The sequence below is a fragment of the Bos mutus genome, chromosome 21 (genome assembly GCF_027580195.1).
Source record: "Bos mutus isolate GX-2022 chromosome 21, NWIPB_WYAK_1.1, whole genome shotgun sequence".
Classification (NCBI taxonomy): Eukaryota; Metazoa; Chordata; class Mammalia; order Artiodactyla; family Bovidae; genus Bos; species Bos mutus.
In genome coordinates, this window is record NC_091637.1 from 40343101 (window position 1) to 40369504 (window position 26404).

The following is a 26404-nucleotide window of genomic DNA, read 5'->3' on the forward strand; positions in this document are numbered from 1 at the left end:
ATCTCTTCCAAGATAATGCTTGGGGTATATAATAAGATTAGGCTAGGCTTTTGTAACAAAGAGACCCAAAAGACAAAAGCTCAAAAAAAGGCAGATATTTAATTTTTTTCTAAAATCTAGATTTTAAGTAGGAGTTGGTAAATTATAGCTGTAGGCCAAGTGTTGCCTGCTGCCTTTTTAAAGTTTTATAGGAACACAACCACACCCATTTATTATGTGTCTGTGACTGATTTTACACTGCAGTGGTGGGGTTGAATAGTTTGGGACAAGCACCATAGGCCCACAAAGCATAAAATGCTCTCTGGCCTGTACAAAAATGGCTCCTGTTTTAAAGGTACAATTGTGATACACCAGGTCACCCAGAGAATTGAATTCCTTCCTCTCGTTGTATTGGGTACAATAAAGGACAGAAACGGAATAGACCTAACAAAACATAGAAGAGGTGAAGAGTACATAGGAGACCTATACAAAAAAGATCTTAATGACCCAGATAACCATGATGGTGTGGTCACTCACCTAGAGCCAGACATCCTGGAGTACAGAGTCAAGTGGACCTTAGGAAAGATCACTCTGAACAAAGCTAGTGGACGTGATGGAATTCCACTTGAGCTATTTCAAATTCTAAAAGGTGATGCTTTGAAAGTGCTGCATTCAATATGCCAGCAAATATGGAAAACTCAACAGTGGCCACAGGACTGGGAAAGGTCAGTTTTCATTCCAATCCTAGAGAAAGGCAATGCCAAAGAATGTTCAAACTCTGAACAATTGCACTCATTTCACATGCTAGCAAAGTAATGCTCAAAATTCCCAAGATAGGCTTCAACAGTTCATGAACGAAGAACTTCCAGATGTTCAAGCTGGATTTAGAAAAGGCAGAGGAACGAGACATCCAATTGCCAATATCCATTGGATCATCGAAAAGGCAAGAGAATTCCAGAAAAATATCTATTTCTGATTTATTGACTATGCTAAAGCTTTTGACTATTTGGATCACAACAAACTGGAAAATTCTTAAAGCAATGGGAAAACCAGACCACCTTACTTGCCTCCTGAGAAATCTGTATGCAGGTCAAGAAGCAATAGTTAACACCAGATATAGAACAACAGCCTTGTTCCAAATTGGGAAAGGAGTATGTCAAGGCTGTATATTGTCATCCTACTTATTTAACTTACGTGCAGAGTACATCATGCAAAATGCTGGCTGGATGAAGCACAAGCTGGAATCAAGATTGCTGGGGGAATATCAATAACCTCAGATATGCAGATGACACCACCTTTGTGGCAGAAAGTGAAGAAGAACTAAAGAGCCTATTGAAGGTGAAAGAGGAGAGTCAAAAAGCTGGCTTAAAACTCAGCATTGTAAAAACAAAAATCATGGCATCCTGTCCCATCATTTTGTAGCAAATAGATGGGAAAACAATGGATACAGTGACAGCCTTTATGTTTCTTGGGCTCCAAAATCACTGCAGATGGTGATTGCAGCTATGAAATTAAAAGACGTTTGCTCCTTGGAAGAAAAGCTATGACCAGCATATGCTAGACAGTATATTAAAAAGCAAGGACGTTACTTTGCCAACAAAAGTCTGTCTAGTCAAAGCCATGGATTTTCCAATAGTCATGTATAGATGTGAGAGTTGTGCCATAAAGAAGGCTGAGTGCCACAGAATTGATGCTTTTGAACTGTGGTGTTGGAGAAGACTCTTAAGAGTCCCTTAAACTACACCAAGATCAAACCAATCAATCTTAAAGGAAGTCAACCCTGAATATTCATTGGAAGGACTGATGCTGAAGCTGAAGCTCCAGTACTTTGACCACCTAATGCAAAGAGCTAACTCATTAGAAAAGACCTGATGCTGGCAAAGATTGAAGCCAGGAGAAGGGGACGACAGATAATGAGATAGTTGGATGGCATCACCGACCCAATGGACATGAGTTTGAGCAAGGTTCGGGAGATGGTGAAAGACAGGGAAGTCTGGCTGTGACGTGGAGTCACAAAGAGTCTGACACAACTGAGCACCTGAACAACTCTCATTGTATAATCATTTAGGATATTGTCTTCATAGCTGAAATATGCTCTTAGGGGAGAAGGTGAAAGTAGAGTTCAGGGAAATTTAACACATTTTCACTCATGTTCTATTGGACAGCTCTTAGTCACATAAGGCCACATCTGGCTGTAAGGAAAGTTTTGTCATATGCCCAGCTAAAACTCAGGGTGGTGGGTTAGGAGGATGAGATAACACATACCCAACTAGTAGAGTGTGAAAGTTGCTTAGTCTTGTCTGACTGTTTGCGACCCTATGGACTGTACAGTCCATGGAATTCTCCAGGCCAGAATACTGGAGTGCGTAGCCTTTCCCTTCTCCAGGGGATCTTCCCAACCCGGGATCGAACCCAGGTCTCCCACATTGCAGGTGCATTCTTTCCCAGCTAAGCCACAAGGGAAGCCCATTACAGCATGAAGATAGTTTGAAAAGGGTACTTGGGAAAAGCTTCTGAGATCACAGTAGAGATCTGAAATAAATGAGGGAATACCTGGGAGAAGAGTTTTTTGGGAAAAAAATACCAAGGAGATTTTCCATTCATCTTTCTCCCTCTGTAACTTTGTTCAAGAGCTAACTATATGAAAGTGTCTGGCTCATAAATGGTCAAGTATTTCTTTCTTTATACTGTTGCCTCAAATACTCTTTTGAGTCTATTCATTTTTATTCAAATGAAATATTTGAAATATATAAAAGTATATTCAAACTATACTTTCTCGTTCAGGAAATCTCTGCAGATCATCTTTCTTGCCTCTCTAGTCTATGTACCTGTTCTATGTCAATTACTACCTTTATGTAAATAGCTTCCTATATTAAAGTGGAATTTCAACTCAAGGAACTCGAACTGGGGCTCTTTAATAACCTAGAGGGGTGGGGATGGGCTGGAGGTGAGATGAAGAAGATTCAAGAGGGAGGGCACATATATACACCCATGGTTAATTCATGTTGATGCATGACAGAAATCAAACCAATATTGTAAACCAATCATCAACCAATTATAAATAAATATATATTTTTTGAATGTGGAATTACAGACTAGCTTTCTTGAGGCAGATATATACTGTATTAAAGTGGATTATCAGCTATATATGACAAACCCACAGCAAACATTATCCTCAATGGTGAAAAATTGAAAGCATTTCCTCTAAAGTCAGGAACAAGACAAGGGTGCCCACTTGCACCATTACTATTCAACATAGTTTTGGAAGTTTTGGCCACAGCAGTCAGAGCAGAAAAAGATATAAAAGGAATCCAAATTGGAAAAGAAGAAGTAAAACTCTCACTATTTGCAGATGACATGATCCTCTACATAGAAAACCCTAAAGACTCCACCAGAAAATTACTAGAACTAATCAGTGACTATAGTAAAGCTGCAGGATATAAAATCAACACACAGAAATCCCTTGCATTCCTATACACTAATAATGAGAAAACAGAAAGAGAAATTAAGGAAACAATTCCATTCACCATTGCAACGGAAAGAATAAAATACTTAGGAATATATCTACCTAAAGAAACTAAAAACCTATATATAGAAAACTATAAAACACTGGTGAAAGAAATCAAAGAGGACACTAATAGATGGAGAAATATACCATGTTCATGGATTGGAAGAATCAATATAGTGAAAATGAGTATACTACCCAAAGCAATCTATAGATTCAATGCAATCCCTATCAAGCTACCAACAGTATTCTTCACAGAGCTAGAACAAATAATTTCACAGTTTATATGGAAATACAAAAAACCTCGAATAGCCAAAGCTATCTTGAGAAAGAAGAATGGAACTGGAGGAATCAACCTACCTGACTTCAGGCTCTACTACAAAGCCACAGTTATCAAGACAGTATGGTACTGGCACAAAGACAGAAATATCGATCAATGGAACAAAATAGAAAGCCCAGAGATAAATCCACGCACATATGGACACCTTATCTTTGACAAAGGAGGCAAGAATATACAATGGATTAAAGACAATCTCTTTAACAAGTGGTGCTGGGAAATCTGGACAACCACTTGTAAAAAGAATGAAACTAGACACTTTCTAACACCATACACAAAAATAAACTCAAAATGGATTAAAGATCTAAACGTAAGACCAGAAACTATAAAACTCCTAGAGGAGAACATAGGCAAAACACTCTCTGACATACATCACAGCAGGATCCTCTATGACCCACCTCCCAGAATATTGGAAATAAAAGCAAAAATAAACAAATGGGACCTAATTAACCTTAAAAGCTTCTGCACACCAAAGGAAACTATTAGCAAGGTGAAAAGACAGCCTTCAGAATGGGAGAAAATAATAGCAAATGAAGCAACTGACAACTAATCTCAAAAATATACAAGCAACTCCTATAGCTCAACTCCGGAAAAATAAATGACCCAATCAAAAAATGGGCCAAAGAACTAAATAGACATTTCTCCAAAGAAGACATACAGATGGCTAACAAACACATGAAAAGATGCTCAACATCACTCATTATCAGAGAAATGCAAATCAAAACCACTATGAGGTACCATTTCACACCAGTCAGAATGGCTGCGATCCAAAAGTCTACAAGTAATAAATGCTGGAGAGGGTGTGGAGAAAAGGGAACCCTGTTACACTGTTGGTGGGAATGCAAACTAGTACAGCCACTATGGAGAACAGTGTGGAGATTCCTTAAAAAACTGGAAATAGAACTGCCTTATGATCCAGCAATCCCACTGCTGGGCATACATACTGAGGAAACCAGAAGGGAAAGAGACAAGTGTACCCCAATGTTCATCGCAGCACTGTTTATAATAGCTAGGACATGGAAGCAACCTAGATGTCCATTAGCAGACGAATGGATAAGAAAGCTGTGGTACATATACACAATGGAGTATTACTCAGCCATTAAAAAGAATACATTTGAATCAGTTCTAATGAGGTGGATGAAACTGGAGCCTATTATACAGAGTGAAGTAAGCCAGAAGGAAAAACACCAATACAGTATACTAATGCATATATATGGAATTTAGAAAGATGGTAACAATAACCCTGTGTACGAGACAGCAAAAGAGACACTGATGTATAGAACAGTCTTATGGACTCTGTGGGAGAGGGAGAGGATGGGAAGATTTGGGAGAATGGCATTGAAACATGTAAAATATCATGTATGAAACGAGATGCCAGTCCAGGTTCGATGCATGATACTGGATGCTTGGGGCTAGTGCACTGGGACGACCCAGAGGGATGGTATGGGGAGGGAGGTGGGAGGAGGGCTCAGGATGGGGAACACGTGTATACCTGTGGTGGATTCATTTTTATATTTGGCAAAACTAATACAATTATGTAAAGTTTAAAAATAAAATTTAAAAAGTGGATTATCAGACATTTATTCAAGAAAAATTACTATTGGTGTACTTTCACTTCACTCAGGTGTACTCATGTATGAAGTGTGAGTATGAAGTAATATGTCATTTGAAATATGAAATATGTAAATTTCTTTCACAAGTAAATGCGTAAACTGGGTGTATTTTCTTCATTACAGATAAATACTGCAGCAACTGTGGATGACTTAAACTCTTTAATAAATGACTATTATAAGTACCTAGAGTTTATTGGATGTCTAAGACTTATAACATCAATAAGTGATAAATATATGTTGGCAAAAGACATACTTGTTTATCATGTAATTAAAAGAGTCCAAGCACCTTTTGAGAGGTAAGTTGTTCATGTGCTAAAGAGTCTCTCAAATTATATGTTTAAAGTGGTTAATTGTCTTATAATGTGAGACTTATTTGATAAAATTTAAGTGCTGTTTTAAAATAATGCTTTAAAACTAACCTCTTAAGGATGAATACTGTTCTTACCATTCTATGCAGAATTGCTTAAGTGTATCCTACTTAGGTAGGGTAAGTAATTATATCTCACTTATAATTTTTCTAAATCAAAATTATTTTATATCCTCACACTCTGTTATTTAATAGTAGGAAATCTAAAATATATATGAGAGTAGACAGAGTGGTACACCATGTAATCACCATTCAGATCTAACAGTTATCAACCAACTTGTGGCCAGTCTCATTTATCTAACCTTCCTTTGTTATTGATTCTGGTTTTGTTTTCAAGGAGTTTTTTAAATTTCAGTATCATTAATCTGTATACTTAATGTTTTAAGAATTGTTGCTATTCTTAGCAAATTTCAGATTGTCTCATCTTTAACCAGTATAAACCTAGTTGTGTTGTCTCTGTTTTGATGTTGACCTTTAATGGTCTTCCTGCTATGTGGGAAGTGTCAGTTTCATTGAAACAAGGTGTTTCGGGCTCCTTTTGTACATTCTGGCCAAACAGTCTTTGTTGCTTTGAATGGGAAATGGTATTTCAAATTCACAGTCTGGATGCTTGGGGATGCTTATTTTTGTCAGGTTGGTCATTGTTTCTAGGCCTTTTCAGTTGGCTGAAAAAGAAATATAAGTTTTTTTGTTTTTATTTTAATTTTTTAATATAAAATACATCATGAGTTTATACTAATACTTCAGATTCACCACTGCAAGACTTTTAACTTTTTCTTTGTCCCGTGTTGATAATCTTAGTTCTCAAAGACACTGGTGAATTAGAGTATGAAATAATTGCTTGATTTATTCCACATTTCATAAATAATAGTTGTCACAGAATAATAATACCGACATCATCATCAGTAACATATATTACTGAAATAAGGTTAAGGTTATTTTTGTTTTGGTCTAAGACTTTGAACAAAGCTAGTGGAGGTGGTGGAATTCCAGTTGAGCTATTCCAAATCCTGAAAGATGATGCTGTGAAAGTGCTGCACTCAATATGCCAGCAAATTTGGAAAACTCAGCAGTGGCCACAGGACTGGAAAAGATCAGTTTTCATTCCAATCCCAAAGAAAGGCAATGCCAAAGAATGCTCAAACTACCGTACAGTTGCACTCATCTCACATGCTAGTAAAGTAATGCTCAAAATTCTCCAAGCCAGGCTTCAGCAATATGTGAACCGTGAACTTCCTGATGTTCAAGCAGGTTTTAGAAAAGGCAGAGGAACCAGAGATCAAATTGCCAACATCCGCTGGATCATGGAAAAAGCAAGAGAGTTCCAGAAAAACATCTATTTCTGTGTTATTGACTCTGCCAAAGCCTTTGACTGTGTGGATCACAATAAACTGGAAAATTCTGAAAGAGATGGGAATATCAGACCACCTGATCTGCCTCTTGAGAAATTTGTATGCAGGAAGCAACAGTTAGAACTGGACATGGAACAACAGACTGGTTCCAAATAGGAAAAGGAGTTCGTCAAGGCTGTATATTGTCACCCTGTTTATTTAACTTATATGCAGAGTACATCATGAGAAACGCTGAACTGGAAGAAACACAAGCTGGAATCAAGATTGCTGGGAGAAATATTAATAACCTCAGATATGCAGATGACACCACCCTTATGGCAGAAAGTGAAGAGGAACTCAAAAGCCTCTTGATGAAAGTGAAAGTGGAGAGTGAAAAAGTTGGCTTAAAGCTCAACATTCAGAAAATGAAGATCATGGCATCAGGTCCCATCACTTCATGGGAAATAGATGGGGAAACAGTGGAAACAGTGTCAGACTTTATTTTTCTGGGCTCCAAAATCACTGCAGATGGTGACTGCAGCCATGAAATTAAAAGACGCTTACTCCTTGGAAGGAAAGTTATGACCAACCTAGATAGCATATTCAAAAGCAGAGACATTACTTTGCCAACAAAGGTCCGTCTAGTCAGGGCTATGGTTTTTCCAGTAGTCATGTATGGATGTGAGAGTCGGACTGTGAGTAAGGCTGAGCGCTGAAGAATTGATGCTTTTGAACTGTGGTGTTGGAGAAGACTCTTGAGAGTCCCTTGGACTGCAAGGACATCCAACCAGTCCATTCTGAAGAAGATCAGCCCTGGGTTTTCTTTGGAAGGAATGATGCTAAAGCTGAAACTCCAGTCCTTTGGCCACCTCATGCGAAGAGTTGATTCATTGGAAAAGAGTCTGATGCTGGGAGGGATTGGGGGCAAGAGGAGAAGGGGATGACAGAGGATGAGATGGCTGGATGGCATCACTGACTCGATGGATGTGAGTCTGAGCGAACTCCGGGAGTTGGTTATGGACAGGGAGGCCTAGTGTGCTGCTATTCATGGGGTCGCAAAGACTCGGACACTTCTGAGCGACTGATCTGATCTGAAGACTTTGAATTCAAATTACTGTGTTTAAAGTCATTTGACATATTTATTCTCTTTGTTGTTATACTACTAACTATGCATTTTATTTTCATTTTATTTTAAAGTTATGTAAAATCAAGTCTGTAATGAAAGTATATTGAAAGATCTCAGCTCTTATACAAAATATATTCAGATAAGTTTAACTTTCATCCTAATCACATCTACCTTCCATCCTCATATGAAGTAATTATTACAGTGGCCTTTATTGTTTAGGCTTCCATCATTGTTTTTTAATGATAGCAGATAAATATATGAATATGTGTTATGTATCCTCATTTCTTTCATTAAATAAATAGTAACATACCATCCACCGTTTCTCCTGTTCATTATCGCTTGACCATTTATAGTCCTCATACTTTTTTTAGAGCCCTTTAGAACATCAGCAGTCTTCCAAATTCAAGTATGACATCATAAGCTTAAACAATTACAAAGGATATAATTTCTAATATATTTTTAATACTGTAATTTAAAATAACTTTTACATAACTTTAAAATGCATCCAAGTGTCTTCTGACTATGACTCATCTCAAAATTTTCTTAGTTAGAAATACTATTCATAATTATAATTAATACAATAATCCAAATATACATTTTGATAATTACTTTAAAACTTATTTGAAAGATATCTCTTAATGACATAGAAGTACAAAGGATTCTTTTACTAACAAGTAGTTCATGTACCTATGGATGGATTTTTTTCTTCGTTGCTAAGTCAGAATTCATAGCTGTTTCTTTGAGTCTTTTGTTTATTTTTATAGGGATGAGTAGTCTAGACGTCAGGAAGAGCTTTACTATCTATGTAAGTGGTGTTTAAATTAAAACCTAATTTATAAACAGGAATTAGGCAGATCTAGATAAAGAGGGCGGAGAAGGCGATGGCACCCCACTCCAGTACTCTTGCCTGGAAAATCCCATGGACGGAGGAGCCTGGTAGGCTGCAGTTCATGGGGTCACGAAGAGTCGGACACAACTGAGTGACTTCACTTTTACTTTTCACTTTCGTGCATTGGAGGAGGAAATGGCAACCCACTCCAGTGTTCTTGCCTGGAGAATCCCAGAGACGGGGGCGGCTGTTGGGCTGCCGTCTATGGGGTTGCACAGAGTCGGACACGACTGAAGCAACTTGGCAGCAGCAGATTGGATCTTGCAACATCAGGAAGGAAGAAAGAATATTGAAAAAAATGAAAGCATGTGTTTGCTAAATTATGTTTGATGGTTGAGGTAAAAATTATAACATTTGCTAATGTGGTTCACAGTGTATTTAAAATAAATATTTAGGAAATTATAAACAGCAAAAGACAAAGGGACATGAAGAGAAGTAATGTTTCTATACTTACTGGCATCAATAAATTATTACATTATAAAAATAGATACACTCAAAATGCTATAGATAAAAATGGAGTGCAAAAAAATATTCAAGTAACCAACAAGGAAAAGGAAACAAAAATGATGGTACAAGTGAAAAGTTGCTGACTGTTAAATGTTAGGCCATTTAAGACAAAACTGGTGATCCGGAAGAAAAGGATTTTCTCATTAAAGATAGAAGAGAATTGAAACATGGAGGCAGGGCAATATTATAGAAAATGCTGCTTAAGAAGTTCCACAGTTCACAGGGCTTAATATGCTGAAGTGCAGTGTACTTTGTGAGGAAACTGAGCAAAAGCTGGCAGTTTTCTGAGCAAAAAGACATTGTAAAAAGGAGTGTCAATTATACTGGAAACCTTTTTTTCAGTGAAATCAACACTGAAAACAGATAACCCGAGATAATAACTTCACAGAGCTAGTTACATTATTATTCAAGAGAAAGAAGGAAATAAAGACATTTTGAGACATCTTTCTTTCTTTCCTAAAGAGATTAATAAAATACGTACTTAAGGAAGAAAGAAATTGAACCCAGAAAGAAAAAGTAAGATACAAGCAACATCAGTAAGCAAAAAAAAAGAAAAAAACCTGAATAAAGACAGGCATTAGCCATTAAAAAAAAAAAAAAAAAACAACTAAATTTTGGTAAGAAATGGTTAAAATGAAATACTAGTAAAAAGTTGATCTGTAAGAAGAGAAGGGTCACTGTATTGTTTTAAGGAACTTGTATTCTTGAGGTAGTAGTGGAGAAGCATTAATTACCTTTAGATTGTTAAACCAACTATGTATCTTTAAAGGGAAAATTCTAAAATAATAGGAAGAGTATGTGACTTCCAGACCAGTTTGATGGCGGTGGGGATAGCAATAAAACATATTTAATCATAGAGCGAGCAGAAAAAGAGGGATAAAAAGAAGCAAGGAAAAACAATGTTCAAAGAAATCATAAGATAGAAGAATAATTTAAATATATAGGAGATTATAATACATGTAAATAAATTAGACTCTTGTATTAAAAGACAGAGGATCCTAAATTGCATTCTAAATAGATGGCTTCAAAGCAAAAGAAAGAAAAATTCTGATTATTTTTTCATAAAGCCTTGTCTTTAAATGACCCTAATAGTGTTAAAAACAAATTATCTTGAATTCAGCAGTCTTGAATCTATTTGTACCTAGCAACATAGCCTCAAAATTAACTAACAATTCTGAGGAGGGTTTATAAAAGGAAGCAAGGCAGGTCTAGTATCAAAAATCAAATGTTGCTTTAGTCCATTCCACTAATAGATTAAAGGAGAAAAAACAATCATCATATAATTATAGATGCAAAAAAAGCAATTGATACATTTGTACATAATTCTAAACTGACAGTTTGAGGTATCCTTATACAGATTATCTGGTAAACATTCAGTGAACATTATCCTTAATAGTGTGACAGGCATTCCTCTTAAGGCCATGACAAGCCTGGGATATATATAATTACCTCCTTCATTTCTACAATATGCTGGAAGACATAGTAGAGCTACAGGACTAAAGCAATAAGTGAATGTTATTAAAGATTCAGAGAATTAAAATTATCATTTATAGTCTACCTGATGTTCCAGCTAAAATCGTAGAACTTCTATAAAGAGTGTAGCAAGGTTACTGTATACAAGAGGTAAAGGATTCTAAAAGGGAGATGTGCAGGTGACAAGGAATGGTAAGGAAAGAAATTGGTTGATATTAAATATTAACTGTACAAAAAGTTAATGTTTCATTTGGGGATTTATGATACAAGGTGAAATGTTTGAGTAACATAGAGAGCCACTGGAGTTGCAAATGTCCTAGGGCCTTTGTGTTGTTCAGCAAGCAGGTAAATACTTGATTTGCTTTCGATTTTAAATATGCCAATTAAAAATTTAAATAGAAGCTAAATTGGAATTAAAAAAGGAACACAAAAATTTGCAGTACATAATAAAAAAGCTTTTTGAAATTCAATACAGTTTCCCAAAAGTGCTAGACCTAGTTACCTAATGTAGTAATCACTATGATTATATAATAACTAGAAAAAAAATTATTCTCAAGCAAAATTCTGAAAAATAATTATACATTGTGGTGCCATTTATGGAAACTTTTAAAACAAAGCAATACTAGTTATTTTTTAGAGATACATGTATATTGAAACTAAAATGAAATTTAGGCTATAGTAAAAATTCAGAATAGTTAAATAGCAGTTTCAAGTAGTTTTCTTTGTAGGAGAGAAGGGAAGGTTGTGTGAATGGACAGATTTAATTGAGTGAATAGAGTATTTTACTTAATAATCTGAGCAAACAAACACAAAATGTCAATATCTTTTAAATTCAAGTGACAGTTCATGGTTTTCTCTTATTTCCTGGCTTTTGTATAAGCTTCAAATACTTAATTTTAATTAAAAGTAAAATTTTAAATATTGGGCTGAAATTTGCTTCAAAGGTTAAATGTAAGGTAAAAGTTAAAACCAAGATAGGCAGGCAAGGATTGTATTGTGGAGAACCTTAAAAGTCATGTTAAGGAGTTTTGACTTCATAGACATTGTGTATATTATTAGTTTCCTGTGGCTATTGTAAAAAATTATCACAAACTGATGGCTTTAAACAACAGAAATTTATTCTCCCATAGTTTTGGAGGCTAGAAGTCCTCGTCCTCATGTTGACAGGGCTTCATTCTGGGAATTTTGAAAGATAATTCAATCTTTGCTTCTTTTAACTTCTGGTGGTTTGTGGTTGCATAGCTCTAAGCTTCTGTGTTACATGGCCTTTTCCTCTCTGTGTTTCTTTTATAAAGACAGTTATCACTGGACTTAGGATAAGCCCAGATAATCTAGGTAAAATGATCTCAGGATCCTTAACATAATTACATCTGCCTGGACTCTTTTTCCAAATAAGATCACATTCACAGGTTCTGGGGAATAGGATGTGGATATCTTTTTTGGTGTTCACATGGAAAATCAACTTAGAGACTTAAACACTTGGTAGAAACAGTTCCTCTGCAGGTGGTTTGCAATAAGGTGGTAACTGATGTGTGGAGAAATGAACAGACAAAAAGCATTTCAGAAAAGGACATTCACAGAACTTGATAGTTGGGCGTGGAACAAGGAAGAGTTAAGAATGACATTCAGATTTATCTATACTAATAGTAATGGAGGCATTAATTGTCATTTATGGTTCTGATTTTGATAGTTGGGTAATTAGCTTTCTTTTGGACTTAATAAGTTTGGGTACTTAGAATATATGGTGCCCAGCAGTCTGTTGGATATATATTTTGGGCTGGAAATAATAGATTTTATAATAATGCACATAAACCTGCTTAAACAAATCATGGGATATGCTAAGAGGAAAGAGAAATTTGTCTTGTTACAGAACCATGAAGAACAAACAGTAACATTTAAGGGAAAGCAAAGACAGAAGAAGCTTTGTAAGAGACTCAGAAGGTCTGGACAGAGAAATAAAGAGAAACCAGGAGACTGGTGCCATACATCATTCATGAACTTGGGGCAGTTACTCTGTAGAAAGGAGTGGAGGGAAGGTGAATGTGAAAAGATAAGTCTTTTACATAGATCGTCTCAAAGGAAAATAGGATTAATTTTTTTTCCTTCATTCAAAAATGGGAAAGATAAGCACTTGAGAAAGAGCTGTGCTGTTGAGGAAGAGCTTATAGAATGGAAGATGAATCTGTGTATCACGGTTCCTGAGGAGGTGGCTAGGGAAATCAGAGACACAATAAAGGCTTCGTCAGTCTGATGGGCAAAAATGGTATCTCCATTCTTTGCTTATTAGTGAGAATGTACATTTTTAAAAATTCATTTGTTACTTGTATTTTCTTAATAATGCATTTATATTTTGTGTATTTGGATTGTTCTTCTAGAAAACTGATTTGTATTTTTAGTACAACTAGAGAAATTAGTGTTTTATCATGTATATTAAAAATATTTTGTTTGTTTTCTCTTTGTTAATTTCTTTTTAGCAATACAAAAGTTGCATTTTTGTGTGGCTAAAATTTAGTTTCTTTGCAGTCTTTCATTTTATACTAACTAGCTTTGAAGTATAAAATTTTAGATGTCATTTTTCTCTTAATGGAAAATTATTAGCTCAATTTTAAAATTATTCTATAAATACTGTAGGCATTTAATATATTCATTTTATATTAATACATTGGCTTGTTATTGATTGAAAGTATCATGTAGTATGTCCATATTTTTTTTCTCACATCTAATTATGTAATTGTAAATGAGCTAGAAATATGTGTTCCAAACATATGTGTATGAATGTTGGCTCATTATTTTTCTTCTCTTTAAGTTTTAAACAGGGTCTGAAAACTCTTGGTGTTTTGGAGAAAATTCAGACTTACCCAGAAGCATTTTTTCACATCTTCTGTCATAAACCTGAGAATCTTTCTGCAAAAATACTTAGTGATCTTTTTACAGTACACACATTGTCTGATGTACAGACTTTGGGGTTTTGGAATAGTTACTTACAGGCTGTTGAGGGTATGTAGATGTTTTATTTTCATTTAACTTAAAAATTTTGTTTTGGGATATTTATTTCTTTGAGTTTTGCTTTTCATAGTAAGACTTTCATCTGATAACTACAATACTTATTTACAAAACTTGTTTAAAACCAAGTTATGACAGTTTAAAGTGATAAGGAAAGATTATAAAGTTTATTTTTCACTTGTTTCTGTCTCATTAATTTGAGATGAGAGTCATTCTTCTTAGAAAACTTTAAATATATGGGTGATTGCCACAGCATAGGAGAGTCATCTGCTTCAAAGCTAGTCATCTACTTCATCTTTTCAAATTTTTAAGTCAAATTGAATTATTCCAAAAATGAATTGGTCAGAATATGGTAATGATATTTATCGGTGAGCATTAGCAGTGTAAATTCATTCTGTTTAATATGGTGTAAAAAAAGCTTAACTTTTAGTTGAGAATTTTTTAACTAGCTTGTTGGGATGTTTTATACCATCTAAGTTTTCCTCTTTGCCTTTTTGAAATAGTTTATCAAATAACAAACATCTAGGAGTGGTTTAAAATTGTATATATCCCCCAAAGATTATGTTTTAAAACCTACTGAACCTCTTGGACTGTATAATTTTATTTTAAGGAAGTCATTCAAATATATGATGAGTAAGGATGGAGGAGCCTGGTAGGCTGCGGTCCATGGGGTTGCTAAGAGTCGGACACGACTGATCAACTTCACTTTGACTTTTCACTTTCATGCATTGGAGAAGGAAATGGCGACCCACTCCAGTGTTCTTGCCTGGAGAATCCCAGGGACGGGGGAGCCTGGTGGGCTGCTGTCTATGGGGTCGCACAGAGTCGGACACAACTGAAGCGACTTAGCAGCAGCAGCAGCAGCAGGTCAACCAAATGATTTTATGAGTCCTACTTTGTTTGAGATTCAAATAAACATGTATTTAATATACCATTTTCCTATTACTAGACTTGACTTAGTACTTTCAGTTCAGTTCAGTTCAGTTGCTCAGTCGTGTCCGACTCTTTGCGACCCCATGAATCACAGCACGCCAGGCCTCCCTGTCCATCACCAACTCCCGGAGTTCACTCAGACTCACATCCATCGAGTCAGTGATGCCATCCAGCCATCTCATCCTCTGTCGTCCCCTTCTCCTCCTGCCCCCAATCCCTCCCAGCATAAGAGTCTTTTCCAATGAGTCAACTCTTCGCATGAGGTGGCCAAAGTACTGGAGTTTCAGCTTTAACATCATTCCTTCCAAAGAAATCCCAGGGCTGATCTCCTTCAGAATGGACTGGTTGGATGTCCTTGCAGTCCAAGGGACTCTCAAGAGACTTAGTACTTTAGTTTGCGTCTTATGCATTTACTGTTAATGTGGGAGTCTCTGCCTTTCAACATGTCTAGTTGGGGAAGAGTCTATGATGGTAGCAATATATAATGTGGATTTATTTGTATTTTCTTTTTCTCTCTTTGTGGTATTCTTTTCAGATGGTAAATCTACAGTAACAATGGAAGACATTCTTATTTTTGCTACTGGTTGCAAGTCCATTCCACCTGCTGGATTTAAACCCAATCCTTCAATTGAGTGCCTTCATATGGATTTTCCTGTAGGAAACAAGTGTGATAACTGTTTAGCTCTTCCTATCACCAGTACATATAAAGAATTTCAAGAAAGTATGGACTTCGCCATAAAAAACACTCTAAGATTAGAAAAAGAAGAAAATTCTCACTTCATTTGACATTACCTGTTTTGAACAAAGGGATGCTTCTTTAAAAGCTGCTGTTGGTACTTTTGTTTCAGAAATCTTTCCGTCATCACTTGTGCAAACTTGGCCCAGTAAAATTTATAATATGAACATAAAGGATTGTTTTGGCCACCTACGCTAAAAAGGATTTTTTGTTAAGGTGTACCAGTGAAAATTAATATTTTTCTATTTTTCTTGATATACATGCTTTCTAAACCTCAATATAAATACTTTTAGAATGGCTGTACAGTCTTTCTTCAAGTATAATATATGCTGTATATAAGCAGAAAACTTGTGCTCACTTTATGTAAATTAGGATTAGCTATAGGATGCCACAATGATTTTTCTGGTTTAATTATGCAATTTTCAAATTATTACTTATTTTAAAGCATTAAGTAGGAAATGAGTGATTTTTTTTTTTTTTATAAATCAAAGGCATATATTTTGGAGTATGTGTTATATGTATCCTCTTCTAGGATGGCACTAAATTAGTTGTTAAAAAATGTTTTTAGATCATTGAGTTATATTAAAATAGATCCACACTGCTGTTAGATTATGCCTTAAGAGATTTATTATATAAGAAAGCAGAATTGCACAAATGCTCAAATATCTATGGACATTCCATAGTCTTAAAACACTTCTGAGGTGAGTTAAAGTGTAGTTGAAAATCTCTCAAGTGTCTTCTTTAAAGCCTTGGCTTTAATCATAAGATTTTGTTTTTCTTTGTATCCCATGTGTGGTATTAAACCACAGTGTATATGATCCACAGTTTAAGTTATCTGAATAGAATGATCTCTGTGGATTGCCTTTTGGTAGGTTTGGCTATTTAACAGTTATTTATTATCAGTATGGTTGTTTGATAGGTAAGCTGGAACCATTACATTATACAGCTATTTTCTTTACTTTTGAAAGATACCTGTATATATAAACAGTGTAGAAATATGTAAAAAGAACTACAAAGAATGAAAAACCCATGCTAATCTCACCATGCAGAAATAACTGTCCCTGTATATCCTTTTATTAATATAGACTCTTACATTTCCTTTCTTTTTTAACTTTATTTTCTTCTAAAAGCCAAATACCTAGAAATAAAAAGATTATGCAATAACAATTTGAAGATACATAATCTGACAATTTTACCACCATATCTGTACTTTTACAAAAGAAGAAATTGGAAAAATCTAATGTTCCTAATCTGTTATATAATATAAATGGGTTTTTCACCAAAGTAAATCGTATGAGAGATAAATTGCTTGTTTTTAAGCACATTTTTTTCTAGCTATGCAAAGCAGGTATCAGTCATCATTTTCTCATCCTCTCTGAGACACATCTGTAAATTACTGATATTTTTAAAGACAAATGACAGGATTGGTGTGATACTGGTAATATAAAATATAGTCCTAGTATAATTTGTTTTGTTACATTTACTAAAAGTGAAACTTTAACTTGAAGGTTTTAAAACATTAAGGCATTTTTTTGTCTTGTATTGAATTCTATTAAATTATCAAAAGTAATTAAAGGATCAGTTATCCAAAAAGAAGTTTAAACTCACCATACAGGTTTTATTCCAAATGTGTTGATAAACTGGACATTTTATTTGTTAACCTACCTAGTTTTTATAAAATTTTAAAAGCCGTTAAATCAATACAAACCAGAAAACCTAATTCAAGCTATTTTCTGGTTATTTGTAGTTTGAATTCATTTAATTACAGTCATAATTAAAGCTGTTAAACGCTCACATGCTTTTGAGGTGGGGGCTGCTGATAGGGGGCAGTGTGCTTGTGTTGGCTATGATTAAAAACAGTATTTCAGTTCCTTTTATGTGTAGACAGGGCCTTAGGGATAAGGTGTTTAAATAATAATTTGGGATATTCATGTTTTAAAGGGAGGTATAAATATTCATATTAGAAAATATTTTCTGGTTTTAAGGATGTTCATCAGTATGGTCTTAGATTAATCTTTGAAAATATGTCAGAGAAACCTGTTGGTTATTTATTTTCTGCAGTGTTACTGTGTCACATGGTTGGTATTGTTTTTTTTTCTATTGTTATAGCCAATACAGTTTTTATTGACTTTGATTTTTCAAAAGTAATTATGCTATAAACCTTTATAAATGTGAATATGTATTTCTTAAGTATTTCAATTGTCTAAATGCCATGTATGTTCAAGCTTGTTCTCTGTTACTCTCAATATCAAGAAAAACCATAAATTCTCCTCTTACCTATCTGCTGTTAATGGTCTTAGTTTAGTTTTCTATTCACTTTTTTTTTAAACAATTAAAAATTTTTTGGTGTGGGAACTTCATCTGAAGGCATTTTATACAGTTCTCTACTATTCTTGTACATAGTCATTTTACTATTATTTAGGGTATTTAGGGTAAAGATACCTTAAAATATCTCTTCAGAAATTAGCTCCTTTCTTTATACTCTGTAATATTTAATTTCCATATTATAAATTAGACATTATTTGTTTGGGTCAAGTAAAAAGCTTACGTTTGATTACTAACCTGAGAATTCACTTTGGCTTCTACATCATTTCAGGCTTGTAATTTTTTTCTCCTAATTATATGGAAGCTGTTGAAACTTTTTTACTCAATACTGAATGCACAGTAGAGTGTCATAGGTAAGGTTTTTTAAGATAAGCCTTTTAAAACTGTAAAAGGCAAGTGACTTGGGCTTTTACATTCAGTCATTATAAGAAAATTATTAGAACAAGATCCTTTTTATAAATTTGTCTTATATATATATATAGTGATTATCACATGCTTTGTTGTCACTTTTACAATAAGCTGTTGATCTAGGTTTTATGCTCTCAGTGATCCAGTGTAAAACATAAAAACGTATTGATGGATTTCTTGAATATGTATTACTCACAGTTTAGGAAAATTTGAATTGCCTTGAAGAGATCCCATTTTCAAGTTCTCATGTTGACTTTTACCTTCAAATTGCCAAACATACTCCAGTATCTACTGTATTCCAGGTATTATGTTATGTGCTAGTTTATGTCAGCCTAATTTCCCTTTTTTTAAGGCTTCAGAGACAACCAAAAACATGACACATATAATGAAGTTTTGTAAATAAATATGTTTATGCTACTAAATGTGAAGCTCTTACATAAACTAAATTAAGTAACTTGTTAGGATTTAACAAGGTTAAGATTCTGACAGTACTGGGTAAATAACAAGATCCTTTCCTCTCCACATTTGGTAGATCCTGCTAGCAGCTGTTGGCTAACATTTAGGAACCTCTCTTGAATGAGACGGTGTGAGATATTCTGTGTTAAAATTATCTATTCCTTAATGTAAAATAATAGTTTGCAGAATAAATATATTATTTAAGTAAAAAATCTGGATAGGCAGAGTCAGTTAAAAGACTAAAACATATTAGGTTAATTAACACTCGTAACAGCCCATAGTTTAATTCTTTTTTTCCAGTAACAGAATACCTTACTCAGTCTTAGCCTTATACGAAGTATTTGTTTATTGCCACTCTTCTGTGGGATTTTTTTAAGTGTTTATTGACTGTGTTACAGAATTGCTTCTGTTTTATGTTTTGATTTTTTGGCCATGAGGCATGTGGGATCTTAGCTCCCTGACCAGGGATGGAGCCCTGTATTGGAAGGTGAAGTCTTAACCACTGGACCACTGGGCAGGTTCTGGGACATACTTTTCTATACATGCTCCACACTCTGTGCACTCCTTGGTTTTGTGTGTTACTCACTCGTGTCCAACTCTTTGCAACCCCAGGGTCTGTAGCCCGCCAAGCTCCTCTGTCCATGGAGTTTCCCAGACAAGAATACTGAAGTTGGTTGCCATTTCCTTCTCCAGGGGATCTTCCTGACCCAGGAATCGAACCTGAGTCTCTTAATCTCCTGCTTTGGCAGGCAGATTCCTTACCACTAGTGCCACCTGGCCAACATGGGGACATGCTCCTTCACTAAGGCATGAAATCCTTCCATTCACTGTAACATCTTGTGCTGAAAAATGTGTCCCAAGGTGTCTCAGGACTATTTCCTTGGTTAGGACACTTTTTATAATTTCAAATGTATATACTGTACATAAATGTTAAACAGGTCTGAGTGTTTTATATCAATATGACTCTATTTGGGGAGGTATATGCTGGAGCTGAAGTAGTTAGATGATAGATTTGCATTGAAAGTAGAAGTGCCCAATTGATCAAGATTGGGCTCTCATATTGAAGGGAAGCCTGTTTATTTTATATTCCATAAAGACAAAAAATTAAGTAGAACTTTCCCATAGGGCAGTAACTGTCATTTCTGTTAAATTACAACATACCTTCTTCACTGGTGATCCTAATTAGTGGTAACACTGAATAGAGAGTAAATATCACAGTTAATTTCGTAGTGAAAACCATAATGCGGTTCTTAAACAATGTAGGTTCATAATCTTTAACCAGTCTCCTTTACCAACCTGGTACACACTTTTTTTTTTTTAATTTACTTTAGTTGGAGTATAATTACTGTACAATATTGTGATGGTTTTTGCTATATATTGACATGAATCAGCCACGGGTGTACATGTGTCCCCCCATCCTGAATCCCCCTCCCACCTCCCTACCCACCCTATCCCTCTGGGTAGTCCCAGAGCACTGACTTTGAGTGCCCTGCTTGATGCATCGAACTTGCACTGGTCATCTGTTTTACATATGATAATATACATGTTTCAATGCTATTCTCAAATCGTCCCACCCTTGCCTGCACCCACAGAGTCCAAAAGTATCTGTGTTTCTTTTGCTGTCTTGCATGTAGGGTCATCATTACCATCTTTCTAAATTCCATATATATGCGTTAATATACAGTATTGGTGTTTCTTTTCCTGACTTCACTCTCTATAATAGGCTCCAGTTTCATCCACCTCATTAGAACTGACTCAAGTATGTTACTTTTTATAGCTAAGTAGTATTCCATTGTGTATATATACTACAACTTCCTTATCCGTTTGTCTGCCAATGGACATATGGGTTGCTTCCATGTCCTAGCTATTGTAAACAGTGCTGCAGTGAACATTGGGGTACATGTGTCTCTTTCAATTCTGGTTTCCTGCGTGTGTATATGCCCAGTAGTGGGATTGTTGGGTCGGATGGCAGTTCTATTTCCAGTTTTTTGAGGAATCTCCACACTGTTCTCCATAGTGGCTTGTCATTTATAACAAGGTGGCTACAGTGGATAACTGAATTGTATAATTGGAATTTGCTAAAAGAGAACTCAAAAGGTTTCACCGAAAAATAAAAATATATGAGGTGATAGATGTCGTAATTAACTAGATGAGAGGAATTCTTTCACAGTGTATACATATTTATATCAGATCGTCTCAATGTACATTTCAATGATCTTGCCAATTCTGTCCTTAATTAAGCTGAAAAAAAACTATGCAAGGAAAAAGAATGTAAGGTTTGAATCTAGGGCATTCCCTAATGGCATTAAGAATGAGATCACTTGAGTTTAATAAAAATTGTTGTGAAATAGGATGGTTTTTTGTTTTTTTTAAAGCATTTTTTAAAATGCTCTTTATATAATTGTTGGGGTAGCTTAATTTCTCAAATTCAGGAAGTTTTCAAACCAGTTTTTGAGGCACAGGGTCTGTAATTTCATATCAGAATTTGGCACAGCTTCAGAATAAACATTCAATAACTAATGCAATATCAAAAGTGAACGCTGTTGACGGTATGAGAAATGGGTTGTGTCCATTTTTAACATCCAGTTAAAAAATATGGATTGTTAGAAAGCAATATTGGATGTATTTTGTCATCACATGGTTTTAAGTGTATGTCAAGACACCTGCATTATCCACTAACGCCCCCCCCCACCACCACACCAAAGAACTTTTTTGTGATTTTGCATTTACAAAAAGGAGGAAAATACAAATTTCCAATTTGCACCTTCCTGACTCCTGTGTCTATGATGGCAAAACAACCCCACTCAGCTAGACTATTTTTCCTAACATGAGATTAAGAAATCTGCCTGATTAGAGCAATGCTTCAAAGCCACCTGTCTCCCAGATAAAAGCAAATGGGACACCTCTCCAGCTGCACTGGGTAAAGGTAAGGCAGCTAGCATGTGAGTGCCAGTTTTGTTCCATGAACTTCATTTACTTCAGTCCTGTGATTCTTAAGCCCCTAGATTATTACCTCAAGAGATCTGAAGGGGCTTCCCAGATGGCTCAACTGTAAAGAAACCGCATGTAAAGCAGAAGATTCGGAGACGCGGGTTCGATCCTGGTTGGGGAATGGAGGAAGAAATTCCTCCCCCTGGAGGAAGAAATGACAACCCAGTCCAGTAATCTCCGGAGAATCCCATGAACAGAGGAGCCTAGCGGACGCAAAAGAGTCGAACACGACTGAGCCAAACAACATAAGATATCTGTAGACGACCAAACTAACAGTCCTGCATTTAATTAGGTTTTTAGCGCTACAACACGCTGTATCAGCGCAATTTAAAGCAGCTACACTATCAGAAGTTGGGCCTTGATAGGTTAAAAATCCCTCCTGTCTGGCCGCTGTAAACAGTATCAGGTATTCAAAAGCGTCATTCTCCTATTGGGTCTCCAAGTTCAGTGGAGAGAGTCGAGGGCATGGGGCGGGCCGGGGGACCGGGGTCGGGGTTGGTGGGGGGGGGGGCAGTCACTTTGGAGGAGGCGGGGCCGGCCCTTTGTGGTCCCTCCCATTTGGTCTTTGCTTCCGGGGCGGTCGTACCGGCCACGTCATCGTCAGGCTAGGCTCGCCAGCCAGGCAGTGGATGGTGGGAGCCAAGATGGCGGGCGCCGCAGCAGCTAGTATCCGAGAGAGACAAACAGGTACCAACTTACTCCCTTCTCTGCGGTTTTGTGCTTGCCATGAGGACATCTTCCTCTGCTTATCGGCCTCGGTCGCGTGGCGTGCAGCTCGAAAACGGACCTCAGAGTTTAATCCAGTTCTCGGGGCATCGAAAGCCCCTCCCCTTTTGAGTTTTTAGGAAAGAGATTCCATTAGCTTGATAAGTCGGCCCTCTGATGTGGTGCTGGAGAAAGTGCTTTAGGGGTGAGTGGGTTGCTACGGTCCTGCTCTTGTGTCTTTCCTGCTGGGTCTCAGAAAGCCGTGGCGACAAGATCTGGCAGCTGGCATTTCCCGCCCTCTGTTGCCATCTATGAGGTCTTCGCGTTTGTTTCTGTGCGTGGTTCGGTTCTCTCTCATTTAAATGTTGAGAGTTTACTCTTTCGGCACTTCCACTACAATTACAAAATTTAGATATTCTTTCCAGAGCAGATTCCATTCTGCCATTTCTCTCCTATGAACTAATCTGAAGAGAGATGCCTAGTGATAATGATTTCCGCCCTTAGCACGCTGGAATGGGATGTAAGAATGGCAAAAAGAATGAATACCTTTCCTATTACTTGGTAGACCAGTGTTTTTAAACAATGCGTTATCAATTTCATGTTTAATAGAACATGCTTATATAGTTCCCATTTATACCGTGAAAGTATGAGTAAAAAAAATACATACTGCTTCTGCACTTTTTTTTCCACCTTAGATACTGTTAGTTTTGTCATTTTTTTTTTTGAAACTTTGTTGACAACTTGGTTTACACCTGCTAGATACAAACTAATAGTTTATACCTGTTCGCTAATTGTCTTGATAGTTGGCAAACTATCAATTCTGAGGAGCTAACAAATAAGCCATCAAGAATTTTCAAGTTGAAAGTTGTGTCTCTCGTAGTTAAGTTCTTCTGCATATAAATCTGAGTAGGAATACAACTGGTTACAATTAATATGGTCTACAGAAAGGATTTTGGCTGTACTTGATTCTTTCCTTTGAAATTCAAAGAAACAGTAATAGATTTCAATCTGCTACTGACACTGCATAATGAGCTCTTACATTCCTGTTCACCTTCATTTTTTTCCCCACATTACCAGGAGTGATCATGTCACATACTTGCTCAAAATCCTCTTGCAGCCTGGGGCTTCCCAGGTGGCTCAGAGGTGAAGAATCCACCTGCCCAGTTCAATCCCTGGGTGGGCAAGATCCCCTGCAGAAAGAAATAACAACCCACTCCAGTATTCTTGCCTGGGAAGCCCCATGGACAGAGGAGCCTGGCGGGCTACAGTCCATAGGGTCGCAAGAGAGTCAAACATGACTTGGTGATTAAACAGCAGCAACAACTCTAGCAGCTTCTCATTTCCATCATGATAAAAGCCAAAGGTGGTCTACAAAGCTCTATATGATCTGCTTTCCACTCAACTTTCTGACTCACTTGCTATTACTCTCTCCTTTCCTTGAGCACACCAGAATGCACTTCAGAGCCTTTCCTTTTTCTGGAATATTACCTTCAGAGAGATCTGCATGGCTCACTTCCTCACCTCCTTTGGGATTTTCCTCAGATGTTGCTTCTCAGGAGGCCTCTTCTGACTAAACTACACCACAACCATCTCTTCTACCTGTGGTCTCTGTTTTTCTCCATAGCATTTATCGTAATCTCACGTTTTACTTGCTTTCTCCCCCCAACTAGAATGAAAGCTGCTTAATGAGAAGTAATTTTGACTGAATGTTTTGTTTAGTGCCAACAGCTGGTGCAATGTCTGGCAGATGGTAAACACTCACTAAACATTTGTTGAGTGAATAGTAAGTGTAGTTGAATGTATAGTGAATGAAGAATGCGTTCCAGGTAAGGATGAAACTGTATTAGTGAAGTCTAGGACTGCAGATAGTATGTTTGGTCATTTCAGTTAAAAGCAATGAATTTAAGCCTTTAGAGAATTCCTCTAATGAAAGTAAAATTGTTATTGTTATAGTCGCTAAGGTGTGTCTGACTCTTCTGTGACCCCCACGTACTGTAGCCCACCAGGCTCCTCTGTCCACGGGATTTCCCAGGCAAGAATACTGGAATGGGTTGCCGTTTCCTCCTTCAGGGAATCTTCCCAACTCAGGGATCAAACCCACATTTTCTGCATTGGTAGGCAGATTCTTTGCCACCAGGGAAGCCCAAAATACATTCTTATATGTTCTTGAGCATAGACCGTTTACTTTATTAACAAATCCATGGTGTCGGAATCCCTGTTAACAAGTTAGCCAAGGCTTACAATTGGGGAAATTCACGAAGATGGAGGTAAGAAGGCAAATGTGGGAATATCTGCTGACTAGGGCTTCTTTGCATTAGTGGAGGCCTTCTTCTGGAGAACACCATGCACCTGAAACTCATATGTAACCCAGGCTGTGAATCTTCCTAGTGGTCCTCTTGTTACGAAGGTGAAATATAACACCTGTGAGCTTCTGAAGTAGGTCCAAATTATTGGCAATGTGTATTATTGTCTGGATATTAAGTACAAGCATTTTACCAAAAAATCATGTCTGTATCTCTGTACATATAAATATATTTATCACTGAAGTGCAATCTCCTCTATTATTTTACCTGCCTCCAGAAATAAGCATTTAGTAGAAGTTTTTCTAGTGGGTGAAGATGGTGTAAATTGCTACTCAGGTGATTTGAGTATTATAAATTCCTCTGGTAGGTGTTTATGTTGTAGATTATTCTCTTTTATTAAAACCTGATTCAAATGCTTTTTAAAAATCAACCAGGTAGATTTTAGGGTTCCCAGTCGTTTAAAAATTTAATAAGCTACCCTCCCTTGAATATTTGGCAATCTCAGTTTCATATGAAAGTATTGTTGTTCAGTTGCTAAGCCATGTCCGACTCTTTGCAACCCTGTGGTTGCAAACCAGTTGGAACCAGACTTCCCTGGCCTTCACTATCCCCGGAGTTTGCTCAAGCTCATGTCCATTGAGTTGGTGGTGCTGTCCAACCACCTCAATCTTTCCCAGCATCAGGGTCTTTTCCAGTTAGTTGGTTCTTCGCATCAGGTGGCCAGAGTATTGGAGCTTCAGCTTCAGCATCAGTCTTTCCAGTGAATATTCAGCGTGGATTTCCTTTAGGATTGACTGGTTTCGTCTCCTTGCTGTCCAAGGGACTCTGAAGAGTCTTCTCCAGCACCACAATTCAAAAGCATCAGTTCTTCATCACTCAGCCTTCTTTATGGTACAGCTCTCATATCTGTACATGACTAGTGGAAAAACCATAGCTTTGACTAGATGGATCTTTGTCAGCAAAGAGGTATCTCTGCTTTTTAATACACTATCTGCTGCTGCTGCTCCTGCTGCTAAGTCACTTCAGTCGTGTCCGACTCTGTGCGACCCCAAGACGGCAGCCCACCAGGCTCCTCTGTCCCTGGGATTCTCCAGGCAAGAACACTGGAGTGGGTTGCCATTTCCTTCTCCAGTGCATGAAGGTGAAAAGTGAAAGTGAAGTCGCTCAGTCGTGTCCGACCCTCAGCGACCCTATGGACTGCAGCCCACCAGTCTCCTCCATCCATGCAATTTTCCAGGCAGGAGTACTGGAGTGGGGTGCCTTTGCCTTCTCCGAATAAGCTATCTAGATTTGTCAATATCTTTCCTTCCAAGGAGCAAGCATCTTTGAATTTCATGGCTGCAGTCACCATCCTTAGTGATTTTGGAGCCCAAGAAAAGAAAATCTGTCACTGCTTCCACTCTTTCCCCTTTTGTTT

The 26404-nt window shown here is 36.8% G+C and overlaps 2 protein-coding genes across 4 annotated transcripts in view; both read left to right on the forward strand.

Moving 5' to 3' along the window:
• The window catches only part of G2E3 (G2/M-phase specific E3 ubiquitin protein ligase), a 71927-nt gene extending 55648 nt beyond the window's left edge, over nt 1-16279 (forward strand). For all 3 annotated transcript variants that reach the window (XM_070358664.1, XM_070358665.1, XM_070358666.1), the window contains 3 exons: nt 5558-5730; nt 13934-14124; nt 15599-16279. In XM_070358664.1, coding sequence (XP_070214765.1) covers nt 5558-5730; nt 13934-14124; nt 15599-15849 — 615 coding nt within the window. In that variant the 3' untranslated portion in view covers nt 15850-16279. The remainder of the gene's footprint in view (nt 1-5557; nt 5731-13933; nt 14125-15598) is intronic.
• A 6300-nt stretch (nt 16280-22579) lies between these two features.
• Nucleotides 22580-26404, forward strand: part of SCFD1 (sec1 family domain containing 1) — a 113176-nt gene continuing 109351 nt past the window's right edge. Inside the window, exon 1 of the mRNA XM_005896640.2 lies at nt 22580-22666. Coding sequence (XP_005896702.1) covers nt 22609-22666 — 58 coding nt within the window. The 5' untranslated portion in view covers nt 22580-22608. The remainder of the gene's footprint in view (nt 22667-26404) is intronic.